The 18,224-nt window shown below is 45.5% G+C and overlaps 1 protein-coding gene across 2 annotated transcripts in view; it reads right to left on the bottom strand.

Moving 5' to 3' along the window:
- ADGRV1 (adhesion G protein-coupled receptor V1) overlaps window positions 1–18,224 on the bottom strand; it is a 2,479,945-nt gene that overhangs the window by 1,652,197 nt on the left and 809,524 nt on the right. For both annotated transcript variants that reach the window (XM_069627623.1, XM_069627624.1), the window contains exons 33-34: window positions 16,315–17,126; window positions 489–698 (exon numbers count right to left, since the gene is read on the bottom strand). In XM_069627623.1, coding sequence (XP_069483724.1) covers window positions 489–698; window positions 16,315–17,126 — 1,022 coding nt within the window. The remainder of the gene's footprint in view (window positions 1–488; window positions 699–16,314; window positions 17,127–18,224) is intronic.

Raw genomic sequence — 18,224 nt, 5'->3', positions numbered from 1 at the left:
CTTGTGCACATTGATGGCTCTTCACAGCCTGTCTGGTTAACACGGATGTGACACACTGATTAAGCCATGAATGCAGAGAAGAAGGATGGAAAGACACCACACATCAGCACAGAATTAACACAACGTACCCTTGGAGTACTGAAAGTACTGAAGGAGCTATGGCGCCCATCTGAATAGAATTTTGAAAGACTTCAATAAACTTAAATCACAATGTATGTAAATTGTAAATGTGCCATCTTTGTAACACATATCTTTTGCATAGACTATTGGGTTAACAATGTTTTCAGTGACAGTTGCGTGGCATGTAATGATGAACTATTCCAATAATTCACGTTATTTATCCATGCCGTCTGACTGAAGCTCAGGCTAGCGTGTGATATTGACCAGTTTTAAGGTCAATAATGTTACGTACACATATCACGAGAGGGAGTGAATGAGGAGGCTGAGAAAAAACAGCATTGATTTAGTCATTATGGACAGCAACCCACCTTCGCGCCCGATCGCCGATCGTGAGGCTGTCTGAAAGCTAATGACTCCTGCCACATTGTCATTGGCCAGAATAACGACAGTGACAGAACTAGAGCTGGGCAGGATTCGGCTACCGCCATCGGTCTGTGTCAAGCTGATTATTATGGTTTCATCGTCTTCCGGTTCTGCATCGTCTAAAATTGTCAATGTGACAGTCTTCCTTGTTTCACCTGTAGATGAGAAAGTTGGATGGCCAAGAAAAATACTATTAGTTCCAGCTACAATACTGGATGTGGTTAATGCAGACATGCGAATTAAATAACACGTTACTTACCTGTAAGTATTGTTCTCCAGCATGGGTCTGGCATGGATTCACATGCTCATGAATAACGTATATTTCCCGTCGTCAGGCTGGGAATCTTCGGTAAAAAGAAAAACAGTTTCACTTTCACTTACAAACTGTATTTCTCCTCTAAACCAATCACTGTCCTTGCGGTCATACTGCCCCATCCAATGACAGTCCTCCCCCGAAGCACCTCCTCTGGCAGCCATCTTCAGATTTGGTAGGCAGGTAAAGTGGCAGTATGACCAAGAAGAGCCATAGACGGACGGAGGGAGGTTTCACATGTGAATCCATGCCAGACCCATGCTGGAGAACAATAGTTGCAGGTAAGTAACTTGCTCCTTCTCCAGCATGGGGTCGGACATGGATTCCTATGCTCATGAATAATGAATACACAGTAGTACAACATTACACAACCGCAGGAGGTGGCAAGGCTCAACAGAAGCAATCAACTCCTACCTCTGGACAGACTCACCTCAAGAGAACAGGTTGTGTAGCACTGCTTGACCAACTTTGGACTCCTCCCTGGAATCCTGGTTGACGCAGTAGAACATCGTGAAGGTGTGCATGGAACCTCCACGTAGCAGCCCTGCAGATGTCCAGCAGGGGCACACCAGCCAGGAACACTGTAATTGCAGTGATTGCTCTGGTGGAGGGGGCTGTCAAACGGCCAGGCACCGGTTGGTTTTCCAACCGATGACATTGCAGGATGCAGCCGGAGAGTCACCTTGAGATGGAAGCCTTGGACAAGGCCTTTCCATGGTTGACAGGACCAAAGTTCACGAACAGCTGTAAAGTCTTTTGAAAACTCTTTGTGCGTGCCATGTAGAACTTCAGGTCACAAGCAAAGTCCAGTGAGTGCAAGGCCCTTTCAGCCAGAGACGAAGGCTTTGGGAAAAAATCAGGTAACATCAAAGGCTCATTGAGATGAAATTCCAATGGAACCTTCGGCTTGAAAGAGGGGTGCGTCTGCAGCACCATCCTCGATGGTGGAAAGTCAGGTATGGTTACTTGCAGGACAGGGTCTGTATCTCACTCACCCTACTGGCAGAAGTGATGGCCACCAGGAAAGCCACTTTCCACGAGAGGAACTTGAGAGGGGCCTGATGCATAGGCTCGAAGGGGGCCCCCATGAGCCTCGTCAGCACCACTTTGAGTACCCATGCCGGGGCAGGACCCTTCACCGGAAGGAAAGAGCAAAAAAGTCCTTTAAGGAATTCCTTGACGAGTTTATGAGACCAAAGAGAAGACCTTCCTGGAGACCTGGTGTAGTGGGAGATAGCTGCCAGATGTACCTTGATAGAGGCGTGCGCCAGTCCGGCCTTGGCCAACAAAGCAAATATGGAAGAACCATTGGGGCCATGATCCTCAGAGGGGTAATCTTCTGCGACCGGCACCATGTAGCGAAATGCTTCCACTTGTGACCGTAGCACTTTAAAGTCGACGCTGCCTTATCCTCCAAATTCTGGGGCTGCAGGAGCCAAGCCCTCAGATTGAGTGATCCTGGGTCATGATGCAGGATTGTGCCTCCTTCTCTGGCGAGAATATCTGGGACCACTGGCAGCTTGTTCGGAGGTGACGCTGACAGGCTGAGAAGTTCCGGACACCAAATCTGCCTCAGCCACACCAGGGCGATGAGTATCACCCTGCACCGACAGTGTCTGAGTGTATTGATGACTCATAGCAGGAGAGGCAACAGAGGAAATGCGTAAGGAACATCCTTTCCCACTGGAAAGGGAATGCATCCCCCAGGCTCCTCGGTTGGTGGAATCTGCTGGCAAACTTCTGGCATTTGGAGTTCATTGCCATCATAAACAGATCGATCTGTTGCCACTTGGCGAAGATGTGGTCCACCTGGTACTGCCGAAGGTAGCACTCATGGGAGGAGCACAATTCCCTGCTGAGGGAATCCACAATGATGTTCTTGTCTCCCGCAAGGTGAAGAGGGACTAGGAACATTTCTTGTTCGACGGCCCAGCGCCATCAGTCCTGCACTTCCGTGGGGATTGAGTACCCCCTTGTTTCCTATTGTAGAACATTGTGGTGGTGTTGTCTGTGAACCTCAGGCACTTGGGTGCAGATTGCGGTACCCAGTATTTCTTCTCCAGACTATCCTTCTTGGCTGGAGATGTGCAAGGGTTCTTGAAGAGGGCCAGTCCCTCCTTCCACACATTGTCCAGGAGGGGCACCCCCATAATTGTCTTCCTCTTGGCTGCACACCTCTGGTACAGGAAACCCTCCTTCACGGTTTCTTCGGGCACAAACTGGAACATCATGGAATAGAACGACCCCACCTCGTCCAGTGGAGACGCCCTAGGCTGTGGGGACATACTGCCCACTCTGACGATATTCTCATTGTCATCCGTGGTCATGGTCGTATCCGTCCCTGTACCCGTGTCTGGGTCTGCTGGGGGTTAGAGTGCCTGACGTGGAGTTGGAAGTTGAAATGGGGGCATCAGATGGTCCTTCCTCTTCTTCGCCGGTGGTTGGTCGGAGACCTAATAGACCATTGGAACAGACCGTTGTGGCATCCTCTTCTGGATCTCTGACACCAGAGTGTGAAGGGGTGACAGGATGTCCAGAGATACATCCCTCGGCTGAGCTGGCATAAACGGAACACTATTCCCCACGCCGCTGTCGTCGTCCTCCACATCCTCATGGACCATGTGTAAGACTCCAGGTCCTCGTCATCCTTGGACGTAACTTCCATGGCTTGGGAGACAGCCTTGGGCTGGTCCGTATGCCTCCTTGCCCCCTCTTTTTTCCACCCTGAGGGGTCGGAGCCGGGATCAGAGACAGCATTCTCTTCTCCAGTGTGCCAGCAGACTGCGCCACAGTCACTGTACTGTGGCAACTTCCCACAGCTTATCCGAGTTGGACGATTTGGCTGGCGATGGAGGCTGGTGGTGATGTTGATCGCGCCCTGTCCATTGCGGGACCTGCTTGCACGGCGACCCCGATGGAACCGGATTTGCAGTGCTTGGCCTTGTATTGGGCCCCCATGGATGAGGCACCCTCAAAGGACTTAGAAGCCCACTCCTCGGACCAGCCCGTCCTGGCTGAAGCATGACCCTGCACAGAGCACGGGGCAGAAGTCTTGGTGTTCAGCCATGCCACCAGTCTACTGTATCTATCCTTCATCATCTTCTTGGAGATGCCGAGACAGATCTGGCTCTCTCCTTCCTTGTGGTCTGGATGAAGGCAATAGAGGCATTGCAGGTGCTTGTCCTCCACAAACAGGTCCCGCAGCCTGCACGTTGTGCAGGTCTTGAAGAGGGATCTTCCTTCCTTCTTCTCCTCTGGCATGGTCGGAGGGCGTGAAGTACGCCCGATGTCCTTCTGGAAACTTCATGAAACTTCAGTAGTCTACATCCCCTTGAGGGGTGCTGAAATTCACAGACAATACAACTCCGCTGTCAGAAGATGGAGAGAAGAGCACACAGGCTCTTTTGGAACAAAAATATAACATTTTTTTTCGTGAAAAAACACGAAAAAACATAAATATTGCTTGTAGAGTAAACTCGAGCACTACCAACACTGAAACGGGCAGTAAAAATCTGAAGATGGCTGCCAGCGGAGGGGCTTAGGGAGAAGACTGTCATTGGATGGGGGCAGTATGACCCAGAGGACAGTGATTGGGTTAGAGGAGAAATAAAGTTTGTAAGTGAAAGTGAAACTGTTTTTCTTTTTCCCGCGGATTCCCAGCCTGCCGACAGGGAATATTCGTTTTTCATGAGCATGTGAGCCCATGCCAGACCCTATGCTGGAGAAGTGAAGTGCCTTTTCATCATAAGCCAGGTAACACAGTTAAAGTTCACATTGTGGCTTTAAAGCAATTCATTTAGGTGCAAACCAAAGAAATGTGCTTTGCCTGTCTAGCCGAACAACAGGTTATTTAGAAGATTTTGAATGTCTGAGGCAGACAAGTCACACATCTCTGAAAGGACATCAAAATGTTTTGTTGTTTAAAAATACCTAGGTGTTTCAAATCAAAGTATAGTTTGGCTCCTACAAACTCTTGCTCCCAACTTAGAGGCGACACATGAGCATCAGTCATAATGGAAAGGCTTTAAAAGGCAACCAAGAGGCTTTATAAGGAGGCCTTGTGTCGCTGAGAAGAACATGGCCTGTGGGCAGAATAGGGTTGTTATGGTAGAACCAATCCCTAGTCCTCCAGTGATTACTTTACATCCCGTAAGAGACAGGGACAGACACGCAGACATGTTGACTGCAGTGTGCAGTGGAGTTCATGTGATTAAACCTGCAGGGGATGTCTTTTTTTAATAGTTTGTGAATTGAATGCATCACGAGCAACGTTGCCATGAAGAGTGAATACGAGTGAACATCGCCATCTGACTATTTCCGTTTGGATACTGAAAGCTCAGTTGAGATTTGGTCCAATCACTGGAGCACTACGGATTGGTTCTATGGTTTGCACTACCCCCACGATTCGACATTGGAGTGTTGTAGAAGACATTTTCCACTGGATTTTGTGTACGGGTGAGGCGACATTGGTGCCCCACCTATCGTCCTGAAGAAGGTCGGGTCAACCTAGGGCAACATTAGAAGCCCACTGTACTGACTGAAACACGTGTAGACAATTAGAGAAGCTGTTTTGTGCTGTTTAACAGATAGACACACTTGTATCTTGGAAGGGTGCGAAGGATTAATTGATTTATTTGTTTGTTGAACAGGGTTTTATGGAAACCATAACCCAATTATTTGTATAATTTATTATGTTGTGATATTGAGAGAATGTGTATGTATGGTGGAATGAATAATGTGATGTTTACATTTTGAATGTATATTTTTTTTTACGAGGAAACAGTACAAGGAATTTGAATGTGCTACTTTGGTAATAAAATGGAGTTTTATGTTTAAAAAGTGTGTAAGAAGTGTCTTTCCAACTTCAATGCTAAGGTCCATTTTTTGTTTATTCCCCATCACCAGAAGTACAACAACATGCTTCAATGCTGACAAGGGAGTCATAGAGGACTGGGGCATATGTACCAGAAGAATACAAGTCCCTCTATCGAAAACAACATATCAGGAATAGGTTCCTGGGCTACGACAGAAGGTTTGTAGCTTGACATCGGCTATTTCACTTTTTTGCATATGCTGCCATCTAGTGTTTGAGTTGGAAGTCTGACTTGTATTACTCTCCCTATTTTAATGTAACCCTTGACCATAAGCATGTCATATGGTAATAAGATGTCTTATGCATAGCTAGCTATCTTGCAATTTGAGATTATAAACACACTTATCAGACACTGTGAATTTGTTCGCAGCTATGGAATGTATGTCGCACCTCATCTACCACCCATTTCCTGTCTGTGCTAAAAGAAATCATAAAGTCCACACCTGCCCTGCAAATCAGGTGCATGTAAAGGGACATCTTTTATGTTGTCTAAGTAGGGATACGAATCCCCAAACCTTTTGGAAGGCTGTGAACAAGGCGCCAGAGTATACTGTCCAACAATCTGGACTGGAAACTCTGATTCCAGATATGACTTGGGTGAACACTTCTCAAATTTATATAACGGCATAGGTGAGGAGGGAGAGAGTGAGACCCCCGACTACTGTAATGTCTGCGATGTTTCTGCTGAGGTCTACAGACAGACATGAACAGCCCGCTGAAATGTACGTACAATGAAGTTGTAAAGGCCATTAAGCTGTCTAAGCGAAATAGAGCTGCCGGAACGTTGTGGAAAAATGGGCAACTTCACAGGCAATACTTTCCCCGATCCAATTAGGGTTCCGCCCAATGCTGGGAATTATGGATCAAGGGTTCAATTTGAGTATTACAATTGCTCATTCCCTATTTATAAAATAAGGGAAGCTTGTGTAGCTGGCATTTATGGACCTAAGCTCCGCCTTCGATAAAGTTAATAGAAGTAAGTTATGGCAGGTGCTTAGGTCCTATGATTGGGTTGGTACACACCTAGAATGAGGCCTGGGTAAGGTCTGGGTCAGAAGGACATTGTACTCCCGGGTTCCCCATACAGGCTGGGGTTAGACAGGGGTGTGTTTTAGCCCTGCGACTGTTCACTTTGTACATTAATAAGATCTATAAAGCATTGGTATTGGACTGCAATTTGGATGTACCTAAGATAGGGGACATGTCAATTTCAGCATTGGTGTGTGCGGATGATTCCGTGCTCATTGACTGCACTCACAGAGTTTTACAAGTCTTAATCAATAAATAAACAGCATTTCTGACAGACAGGCAGGTTAACTCCAAAATTCAGCCATTATGATCTGCTGCCCAACAAGGAAAAGGGTGAACTTTGCAACAATGTGAAGAAATGTAGGTCCCATCTCGCAAGTTAATTCATTTGATTATCTTGGAATTCACTTTTTGGAAATGTTTACATCAGAATCCCACTCTGAAAAACACCTGCTATTAATGTCTTTAGGGGGCATTGGTCATTTTATAAGGCAGCACAAGCAGCAACCCTTGAGTCTGATGAAGACAATCTATCTTGCAAGAACTCGATGGTCAGTTAAAAATGGAGGAGCATTGTGGGTTTTATAGACCAAACGGCCATCGAAATAGAAGAGAACACCGTTATGAGAAAGGTGTTGGCTTTACCAAGTTCAACCCCGAACTATGCTACCCACAACGAGCTAGGCCTAATGTATATACATGATGAGATAGCATTGGAACTTTTCCTTTTATGGATTAGGGTGTGGGCTAATCCAAATGCCACATTGAATCACCACATTTTGAAAAATGTTATAATGAAAAAAGGTATGTAGAACATCAAATGGCTTTCATATGTATATATAACATATGTTGCAGAATACTAATGCTGGGACATACTTCGATAATCCAAGTCTATTAAATAGGTTGACGAGTCACGATTTGAAAGAAAGAGTGAAAGTTTGTATAAACGAGAGAAGGGAGACGTTGGAAATCGCGAGACCAGCTAACAGGCGTTTTATAATCTTTGCAAAAAATAAAATAAAGGACTGTTTGGTTTGGACTAACACCACCTCGAAAAAGAACTTAATAACACAGAGAAAGAAGAAAGAAGAAATCGCCCAACCACCTGCAGAATAAGCGCTGCACGACGCTGCAGCTCACACAATCGACTATCAAGTGGCCATTAAGGAGCCAGAAGGCATCGCCTATGATGCAATGAGGAGTGACCAAGGACCTGTTAAGCAGTGGCTTAACTGGGAATTCAGCAATCAGTGATGTGACACTGCTAAACCTGGAACACTCACTCAATCTTCTACCTACCTCCCCAATCATAAGTCCAATAATGACGACTGATGTAACTGAGATGGGGCAATGTCAGAAGAAGCCCCATAACAATTGATGAATGATACTAGCACTGATGAAGGTGTATTGCTTTGTTGTGGTCTGGGAGCCACAAGCACCTCCTTGCGCGCACATGAGGGAATAGTAGTAGCAGATGGACTACGAGGCAGATGGGGGAATCACTCCCTGAACCAAAGTGGGAACATGATGGAATTGGCAGAAGTTGTAGGTGAGTTGCATGAATCGGTGCTTAAAGAACTTTCGGACACAGCTATTCTGGATGTGTTTGAGTGATCCATCGATCAGCCTTACAGTGAAAATTGTGTGACAGATGTAGTACTGCTGGAGGGGGTCGAGGAGTAATCAGTGGAAGGTACAAGAGGGTTGGAGAACACCTCAGTAATGTCCACTATGAACGATAGTGGCAGTATCATCGAGCCCTTAAAAGTCAGCAATAAACAATCGTTCCCCCCAATTCCTTCATTCTTCAATATAATGAAGGATGGTATGGCTGAAATTAGAGTAAGAGAGGCTTTGGATAAACCCTGGTTAGTAAACAGGACAGGTCTGTGGGCACTGTCGCGGAATGTGGCTCTTTAAACAGGATCACACAGTTATGAAAGAAACTGGCCATGGTATAGCAGCTCAGTGGACCGGAGCTTTCATTCAGAATCTGCTTCTTTCACCGCCCCCCCGTATAATGGATGCCACCATCACTAATTATGAACTATGTGACAATGTAGACGTAGATGGAGAGATATGGGGATCATTCCTGGCAATGGCAGCGAGAATGCACATATGTTCAGATTCTTAAAAGGAAATATTTGTATTTTGTATTTGTATTTATTGATTTATAAAGCGCCTTACACCAAAGCGCTGTACAATGGAACAACATAATACATAAAACAAACAATATAACGGTTGAAGCAATTACATTGTGAATCAATCAACAAAACAGTGAGAAGAGCAATTAACTGAAGGGAATAGGGAGAAAAGGGGAGTGGGAGTGGATAGTGGGGATAGTGGGGGTGGTGGAGAAGGGTAGGAGGAGGGAAGGGGAAGGGTGAGGGGGAGGCAGAAGGGGGGAGATAGTCAGGGGGAAAGAATAAGGAGGGGGAAACAGAAGGGGGAAAAGGTGTTTCAAGGAGGAGAATGGAGGAGGAGAGATTTAAGAGTGCGGAATGAGGTGATGGTGGGGGTAGAACGAATAGCAAGAGGAAGATAGTTCCAGTGTAGAGGTGCTAGGAGTTGGAAGGAGCGGAAACGGGAGGAGGCACAAGGGGACGCAGGTACAGTGAGAAGGAAATGGTATTCAGGTATTCAGGTATTCAGGTCCTGACTGAGCTATGAACAATGACCTTGCAATACTATATAAGTGGGTTGGCATTATGGTTAGTCTGACAACAAATTTGACAGATTGTCATCTTGCTGCTCAAGGAAGAAAGCATGACGCATCATCTGCTGCGCATAAGGATGTCTCTGTTCAAACAGACCCAGTATTAAAGGGAACGCGCCAAGAGGTTATGAGGCAGCATCAAGCTGGACTAAATAATAGTGGGTGTAAGCCCAAAGAAGATATGAACAGATGCACATATCCCCACCTTCAGGTGCTGTTGAAAATCTATGCTAATTAGTAAGGCAATCCAAAGGCAGGAATCACAAAGCACTGAGGATGCCTACGCAGTGGCAGTGGGTAAGGAGCGGACAAAATCTGTACACGGAGCGACAGACACATATCGAAGGGCGACGATGATGACACCTCCCTAAGGTGGTCTGGAGTATCACAGTAGGAACGATATGAGGCAATCTCTGTACTCGGAGTGACAGGCACACAGTGGAAGGCGATGAGGACCCCTCCCATATACGGGCTGGAGTGTATCAGTAGGAATGATATGAGGCAATGAGTGAATGTATATAGTAAGCACAGTGGGATCCCTGATGATCTGGAGGGTAATAAGGTTGATCCACTAGAGGGGTGGATAGAGATGAACTTGGTAGGTACATTCAAGGGAAGAATGCACATTAATTAGAACTCGTACAAGAGAACTCTAGGGAAAGAGCTGTCCTCTATATTGGATGTAAATGATATTTCTTGTAAAATCTTCTTGGTTGTGAGGCTAGTATCTGATTGTATGTTCTGTGGAGGGTGTAGCATTCGCTTCTGCTTTGGGAATCCCTTTATTAGAATGTGTACATTACATTGTAAAGAGGCACTTGCAGTAAGAGGGATAATGGTAAATAAGGAGTACCAATCTAAGGTCTGCCAGATCAATGATACCTGGTATGGTACGCTAATGGGTCCCTTGATGGTGCAGGGAGAGATGGAGGGTGCCCGTATCACTTAGCCAGTAGTCGGTTCAAAGACATCACTGTTAAACTGCTTAAGGAGAGAACTTGAGTGGCTCTTAAAGCAGACTTCTGGATGGGCACCCATCTTACTCCAGGCTATGGAGATGGTATACTGCTGTCTGGACCACCTATGGCCAAGTAATCCCTAATGCTGTGCGTAGGGAGGGAAACAATTGATTGCCTGCCTGCGGGTTAACAGCAGAGATGCAAGAATTACCATACTTAGAAAGGCTTAAGAGGAATCAAGGTGAGGGCACTAAGGTAAACCCACTGAGGATCATTAGTTGGCATATAGCAGGGGTAAAGAATAAGGCATTTGATGTGGGTTGGATTCAGTAGCTAGGCTCGTTTTATACAATCTGTCTCCAAGAAACATGGCAAGAGAATCCCAGACTAATAGAGGAACTCTTCCCTAGCTTTGATGTCTTTACGGTAAATGCATGGAAATCGCAGAAGCGAGGATGATAGGTACGCAAGAACTCCCCAGGGGCAGCTGTCAAATGTATGCAAGCAAACTATATTATACTGTACACTGGTGTTTGCTCTTCGGCTCAAAGGGAAAAACGGTTTCTCTCCATTACACATGTGTCCATTCCCCCAAAAGTTCAGGAGCTAAGTACTTGTAGGAAAGGATGCAATTGAATCGGTGCCGGTTGGAAGCCTGCTGTTACTCACGGACCTGAATGGGAAATTGGGGACTAAGCCATTGGCAGGGGATGATAAGACATGGGTAGAAGATAATCTAGGCACCCCGAGAAGGAAGCTAAACAACCCAATACATGATGCAAGAGGAAAGCTTATTGCAGTTAATGCACTTGCTCCTGTTAGTCGAATTGAACGGCCGCTGCAGGGGAGATATACCATCAAAAGGTACATTCAAGTGTGGGGGAAGAAAATCAACCATCAACTATGCGGTTGTGGAAGCATTCTCCTTCAATAAAGTTAAATCATTAGAAATCATAGAAAGGATGAAGAGTGATCACATCCTTATGATGGTTTTGTGGCATAGAAACAATGTAAAGGAGATATGCCCACTGCAACACCCGGGCATGGTTAAGATCGAAAGTATAAGGAAAGTTGGAAGAGATGAGTTGGAGTCCCTTATGCAGGGCCCTGGGGTGCAAAGGTGAAGAGCGATCATGTATAATGAGACTGATGAAGGAAGGATTATTGCACACTGTGAGGGTTTTACAAAGTATATAAAGGACAAACTCCCCGGGAAAGGAGTACAGCGGAGGAAGTAGAAAGGCAGGGGATGCCACATGGTTTAAAGCAGACTGCAAATATGCGAAATGGATATTGAATCAGAGTGTAAAGGGGGGGACTATTCAGGCAACAGATCTTAATGAACAAACATGTGCATATAAAAAACTGTTACGGGAAAGGAAATATCAGTTCATGAAAAAACAGTGGGACTGCTTACATAGGATTGTTCAAGAAAACTATGTGAAGGCTTTCTGGAGATTGGTTACAAAGGGATTTGGAGAAAATAAAAATGGAGACATCAGCTCCTGACAGGTGGAATATACACTTTGAAGGAGTGTCAAATAATTCAAATACAGGTAAAATTGGTGGAAAAAATGCAGCGCAGACTATTGTACAAAAATGTATGTTTACTCAAGAGGAAATTAGGATAAACATCTCCCAATTAAAAATAGGCAAAGCTGCAGGCCCAGACGTGCTAAGACCAGAAATATTTGGATGGAGTGTTGAATGGTGGGTGCCTGTTCTGACACAGCTTTTTACTGCAATAGCGGCCACAGGGAAATGCCCAACCTCATGGAACAGGAGCTTACTAGTACCCATTTTTAAAAAGGGTAAAATAACGAATCCCCACTGCTACTGGCCAATCTCCCTCTTAGACATCTCAAGTAAAATGTGTGCAGGATGTCTGCCAGCTCGGTTATTGATGGGCAATAGAGTGTGGGAAACTTCCAGATAATTAAGCAGGGTTCAGCAAAGGATACTCGGCACTGGACCAATGTTTTGTGCTGCAAACCATTATTGAAAAATACACAAAGGTCAGAGAGGGAAACGTCTACGTAGCTTTCCTCGATCTAGTCAAAGCATTCGACTCAGTCTCAGACTCAGGCGATAAGATTCTTCTGTGGGGAAAGTTGTCCAAAATAAGGGTTCCGGCGGGTCACTAAATATGATATGGCTGGTCCATGGTGATACATCAGTAGCGATCCGATGTGTGGGAGGGAAGAAATATTCAAAGGATTTGATATTTGTGGCTAACCTGGATTTGAAGTGCGCTTAGGTATAAACTAGTTTAAAGACTAGAATGTAAGGTAGCAATGGGTAGCTGCAGGCTCTGGGTTGCAGAGACTCTGCCCATGTCTCTTAAAATTAAACTGTTCAATGATTTTCCTCCCAGAGTGTTGTGCTTGTCCTTAACACAATATAATTTAATTGCACAATCTTCAAATTATGATATGTCAATATTTATTAGATGCGCTCAGCCGACACGTGTTTCGACCACTGGTCACCCTCAAGGCTTTAAACATCTGCTTTCAGACTGAAAATATACTTCCTAATTCTTAAGGTCTCTGAATCTTGAGACAATTATATGCCTCACTTTGTTGGGGGTTCTCAAATTTGCATATGTAGTCTGTCAATATAATCCCCTCTGAATGGGTTTCGCTTCTTCAATTGTTCCTCATCAATTGTGTGGTTAAATTCCACTGCTAGTTAATTTAGTTAATTCCTTCTGGGGTGTCCTGTGAACGTCACGCTGCTTGTTCTATCCCCCTACAGAACAGACAGACAGAACACGCTGAGCACATCTAATAAATACTGACTAATCCTAATTTGAAGATTGTGTAATTAAATTATACTGGGCCTCATTACGACCCACGCGGAAAACCATAGTGCTAATAGCACCATGGTCCATGCCGGTAACTTGCCGACTCCGCCATAGAGAAAGGGGGAATTACCACCCCATTACAAGGTACCAAGGTCCCTTTGCGGTTCCCTACTTTAACGGCTGGTGTAGACCAGCCGTTAAGGTTGGGTCCCGCAAAGGGACCTCGTAATCAGGCGCAAATGGGTTAACGGCGCCGCAGCCTTTTACGGTGCCGTTAACCCATTAGCGTTAGGGTCGTAATGAGGCCCCTTGTATTAAGGGCAAGCGCAATACTCTGGGAGCAAACTCATTAAACAAAATATTCAAAGGATATTGTTACAAATAGAGGAGTCCGACAGGGGGGTCCTTTGGCCCCTCTTTTTCACTCACTTTTCTTATTTGAGTTTAATCCACACGATTCCCCTGCTAAAGTCATGCGAGCGACACTAAATGGGGTGTACTATAGTGTGCTGCTCTACGCTGATGATACAGCGCTGCTAGACCTCACAGAAGGGGGGCTGCAGCGAAGCATGCAGTATGCAGATAACTTTCTAGAAATCTCAATCTGACACTGAATTTGTCCAAACCAAAGATTGTACTGTTTGGTAGAGGTAAAGTGCGTGGAAAGCAGTATATTAATCAAGAACGAATAGAGCTGGTTCCATCATATAGATCCCTTTGGTAATGTTCGTGATGGAAGGACGATTGTCTGTCCATGATAATCAGGCAGCTAAGCAGATGGCAACAAGTTTAAGGGGGCTCCAAAGGTTTTACTATTTGTATGGGGGAAAGATTGGAAAAATGTGTAGCAGTGCTGAACCACAAGACTAATATGGCTACGCTATATGGAAGCGAGTTCTGAGGTTATTCCCCCCAAAATTGGAGGAAGTGCAGAATGTTTGCCCGAGGAAACTGGTAGGGCTTTCCCCAGCAACCCCAGGGGATGCATGTGACACGAACTGTAGGGTCCTAATATGGGACGACAGGCCCGTAGCCAATTTGTCCAGTTTTTCCTGAAATCATATCTTGACGCTAATCTGAATCCTTGTGTAAAAAACGCATTAATGGAAATGGTAAATTGCACCGTAAAGGGCAAATATCAATGGCTCTACGAGGGGGCGGCTTTGTTGGAAAAATGGGGCTTATGTGATGTAAATCATTTACGCTTATTGCCCCAAGGGCCAAGGAGAAGCCTGCTATCTGAATGTGCTCAGAAGGAGGAATGGGGGCACACGCAGAGGCATGTGTTAAGGCTTCCAACAATGAAAGTGTACAGGGAGAGCTGCGCTGGAAGGGCACCCCGGAAATGTATCACAAATGTGTGAACTCTCACGATTGCAGGAGTAGAATTATTATTTTAATGATCCGGTTAAACATTCCTCCGGTGTGTACCAGGACCCTGTGGTTAGGTGTGCAGAGGAAATGTGGGATGGGAATGGCCGGGAATCTTTTACATTTCCTGTTGGTTTGTAAAGCTAACATTGGATCAAGAAGAACATGGCTAAGATCATTTGTTTAATGAATAATGTTGACAATTGTGCAGAGGTCATGTTTTTAATAGTGAACTGGGCAGATGAGAATTTTATGTTTGATACTCTATCCTATGCGAAAGGATCCTTGGGGGGGCAGATGTGTATTTTGTGATAGGAGCGTTTTTATAAGGTTTATTTTATAGTATGTATTTACTTGTTCCTTTTTTTATGACTAAGGTTAATGGTTCATACCGAATAAACATTGATTGACTGACTTGGCTACCATCAAATCTGGAAGGTGTCCCATTACAAGAGCCTGCTTTGACCGCTTACTGCTGAGTGAAGTACTGGCAAGATGGTCAGGACTGAGTTTCAAGGCAAGGTGCCCAGTGTGTGGAGCAGAGGTGGACGATCTTGCTCAATTCCTCTTCCTCTGCCCGGGGCAGGCAGTATTCAGAAAGCAGCTTTTGGTGTCAGTTTTTAAAGAGAACACTTATATGCTGTATTGCCGGGCATTATATTTTTATTGACCGTGAACTGGCCTAGGTTTTGTCACTCTCTATACAGAGAGCCTTGCAAGTGCGAAAGAGGACATGAAGGAAAATGATGATTGGTGAGTCCGTTTGCATGTTTTTGCCTTTTGTATGTTTTAGGCCTCCCCAGTAGTAGTTCATAGACGTCCCACAGTGATTATTATAGATGATGCATGGTCTGTGATAGCCACGTGGGCCAGGGCATGTGCCTACTCGGCCCCCTGTTGGGGAAATTGGGAGGGGGGAGGATGTGATATTTTTGTATTTTTATATTCATGTGAAGATGATTTTTAACATTTGTACTCATGTTTCTATTGTATGAGGGTATATATATATATGCAGAGATGTATGTTTGTATAATTGCTGATTATTGTGGCTTTTATAAGGAGGTGTCATTGACTGACATAATGCATGCAAATACATACTATGTGCCGGCCTCCATTCTCTCTGCGTGCACAAGGCTGCGCTGCAGCTCATAACCCACTAGGCACTGGGAACCAAGCGCTCACTTCATGCCTTTCAAAGGGGGCTACGGTGCCCTGGTAATTAGGGGTGCAGTTAAAAACCTCACCCCTCCCTTTCTCCTCCTCAAGGGCATCTTTCCACCTGCAGAAAGGGGAGCTTGTATAGTGACCCCTACTCTTAGAGCAGGGTCCAATGCTGCTGCTCCAGAACTAAGCACCCCACCCCCTCACTGCATTCCCTGGCTTTACCTCCTTACATGAAGAGGTCGGTAATGTCCCTAGGCCCCCCTCTGGCCGCAGGCAGAGACATATCCCATGTAACAATGTCAATATTGAGCTGCCGATTTTAAACATTTGCACTCTGCCGGCATATTTGCTGTTGTCAGAAATCTGCCAGCAGGTGAGTGACAGCAATTAATTACATGGCACGTATGGTACTGAAGAAGGGCCGTCATGGTCTCAACTGGAATATCAACAACACGCCAGATGCAAGAAAAGGGATTTTAACTGTGTGTTCTGCAAATCTTGTGACATAGTAATGAGACATTTAGATAAGCTGCAGACTCTTACCTTCATCAAATGTCAGCGTCTCCCCATTACCTAGAAAATCCACATTTTTTGTGGCTGTTCCACCGTCCACGCTCAATTCCACAGTGACCTGCCCCAGGCTGCCTTCTCTCCTCTCGATCACCAGTTGCACAGTGGTCTGCGGCTGCTCTTGCACTTCTACATACAGGCCTTTCCCTGTCACATTTGGGTTGATGCTGTAGATCAGGAAGACCCCGAACGCATCCCCATTCATCATAATTACTACTGTGGAGGTATTTGGCGCTCCCACGGATGGCTGGTTTTTCAAGCTGGCTGTGACGTTAACCAGTTCAACTCGCAAGAGGGATATTGTGAACCGCTCATCTACTTCTGGAAGGCTATCAGTCAGTATGGAGACAGTCAGATTGGCGAATTCCTCTCCGTCCAACATTGTGGCCCACTGCCCTGCAACCGATTCATAGTCACTGCCCGCTGTCGCTTGTGAACTGAACAGAGATGAAACACTGCTGCTGTTTTTCCTATAGGTCCAGAAACCAGTGCTATTGGTCTTCGGAGAGACCCACGTTGTAAGCCAGAAGCATAATGGGCTCCCAAGGGCACTGGAGAATGAGAAGGCTGAACATGCTTTTTCCTTCAGGCACCAAATGGCACAGCTCTGGAGTGAGTCACCAGCTGAGGTGACATTGACTCCTGTTCTAAAGGGCGCGTCTGGCACTCCTGGCACCGGAAGTTCATAGTAAGACAACGCATCCCGGCCCTGCTCCATTGCAAGAGCTACAACATCACTTTCAGATGTACTGTACAGTATCTGAAGTCGACCAAATCTTCCTGCACTGAAGACAAAATCATAGATGAGACATATTGCTAGCATTCTTAGTTTTTTTATTGGTACATACTAAAGGAAAATGAAAGATTCAAGAGAACATGACATTTGAACCTGTGGCATAAGACATTGACATGGCTCAGAAGGCTTTCACAACATGGATACCGGTATAACATTAGCATCTGAACAAAGGCAGGAGAATACTGTATATACATTGAGCATATGAACCATTACCCAATTAAGGAGTCATAATATTACCTGAATGTCAGTCGTGCTTAAGCAGAATCGAATTTAGCTTCAGTAGGAAAAAGTAAAATGACTGTTCGCTGCAGAAGCCGGATGCAAACGCATTGTCATATCTTGTTTTAATATAAACACCATGTATGTCCTTAAATAATCGAACTCTGTAGGAGTATGTGCTTGTCTCTCCCACTCTGTGTTGTCTTATTTTATTTTCTGGGACCTCAACTATGATATGTGACGAATCAAGGGAATTCGTCCCTTCTCCCCAAGGGGGAGCCTACCGCATTGAGGTTAAGGAGGTGAGCCCGCTTTGCAAGACCCTCCCTGGGGATCTGGGCAAGTGGGACCTCACTGGGAGAGACTCCCCCTTAGAGGACAAGGACTCCTGTTCCGGAGAGCTACTGCCCAAGCTGTTTCTCATAGTGGCATATATGGGGCTGTGAGATATGAAGAAATATATAGAAGGCAGGGACTCAGCCGAAGACAAAACTCAAATATACATTTGCGAACAAGAAAGAGGATCTGTCTCTTTAATGAGAGGCCTCCATAAAACTCTGATGAGTAAACTGAACAGTGATGATCACCCGCCATGGAGAGGCAAAGTCCAGAGAGAGCGCAGAGCCCCCTGACGTTGTGACACCTGCGAGAGGGGGAGACAAGGAGAGCCACAAAGCCTCTGACTTTCTGAAGTTGCCTGAAAGCGAGGAATGAAATACTGGAGGCCTAGCATCTACACGCACTGAGACGCAGAAGAGACGGAAATCCAAATCCCAGTGATGGCGTGATTACGATCCTTTCGTTGTGGGCAGAGCACCTGTCCAACGACGTCGAAAGTGCAGCATGGTGGAAACAGAGAGACATCTAC

Source organism: Ambystoma mexicanum, chromosome 6p (genome assembly GCF_040938575.1).
Source record: "Ambystoma mexicanum isolate Mex_15411 chromosome 6p, UKY_AmexF1_1, whole genome shotgun sequence".
Lineage (NCBI taxonomy): Eukaryota > Metazoa > Chordata > Amphibia > Caudata > Ambystomatidae > Ambystoma > Ambystoma mexicanum.
This window is presented reverse-complemented; position numbering and strand designations above follow the sequence as displayed.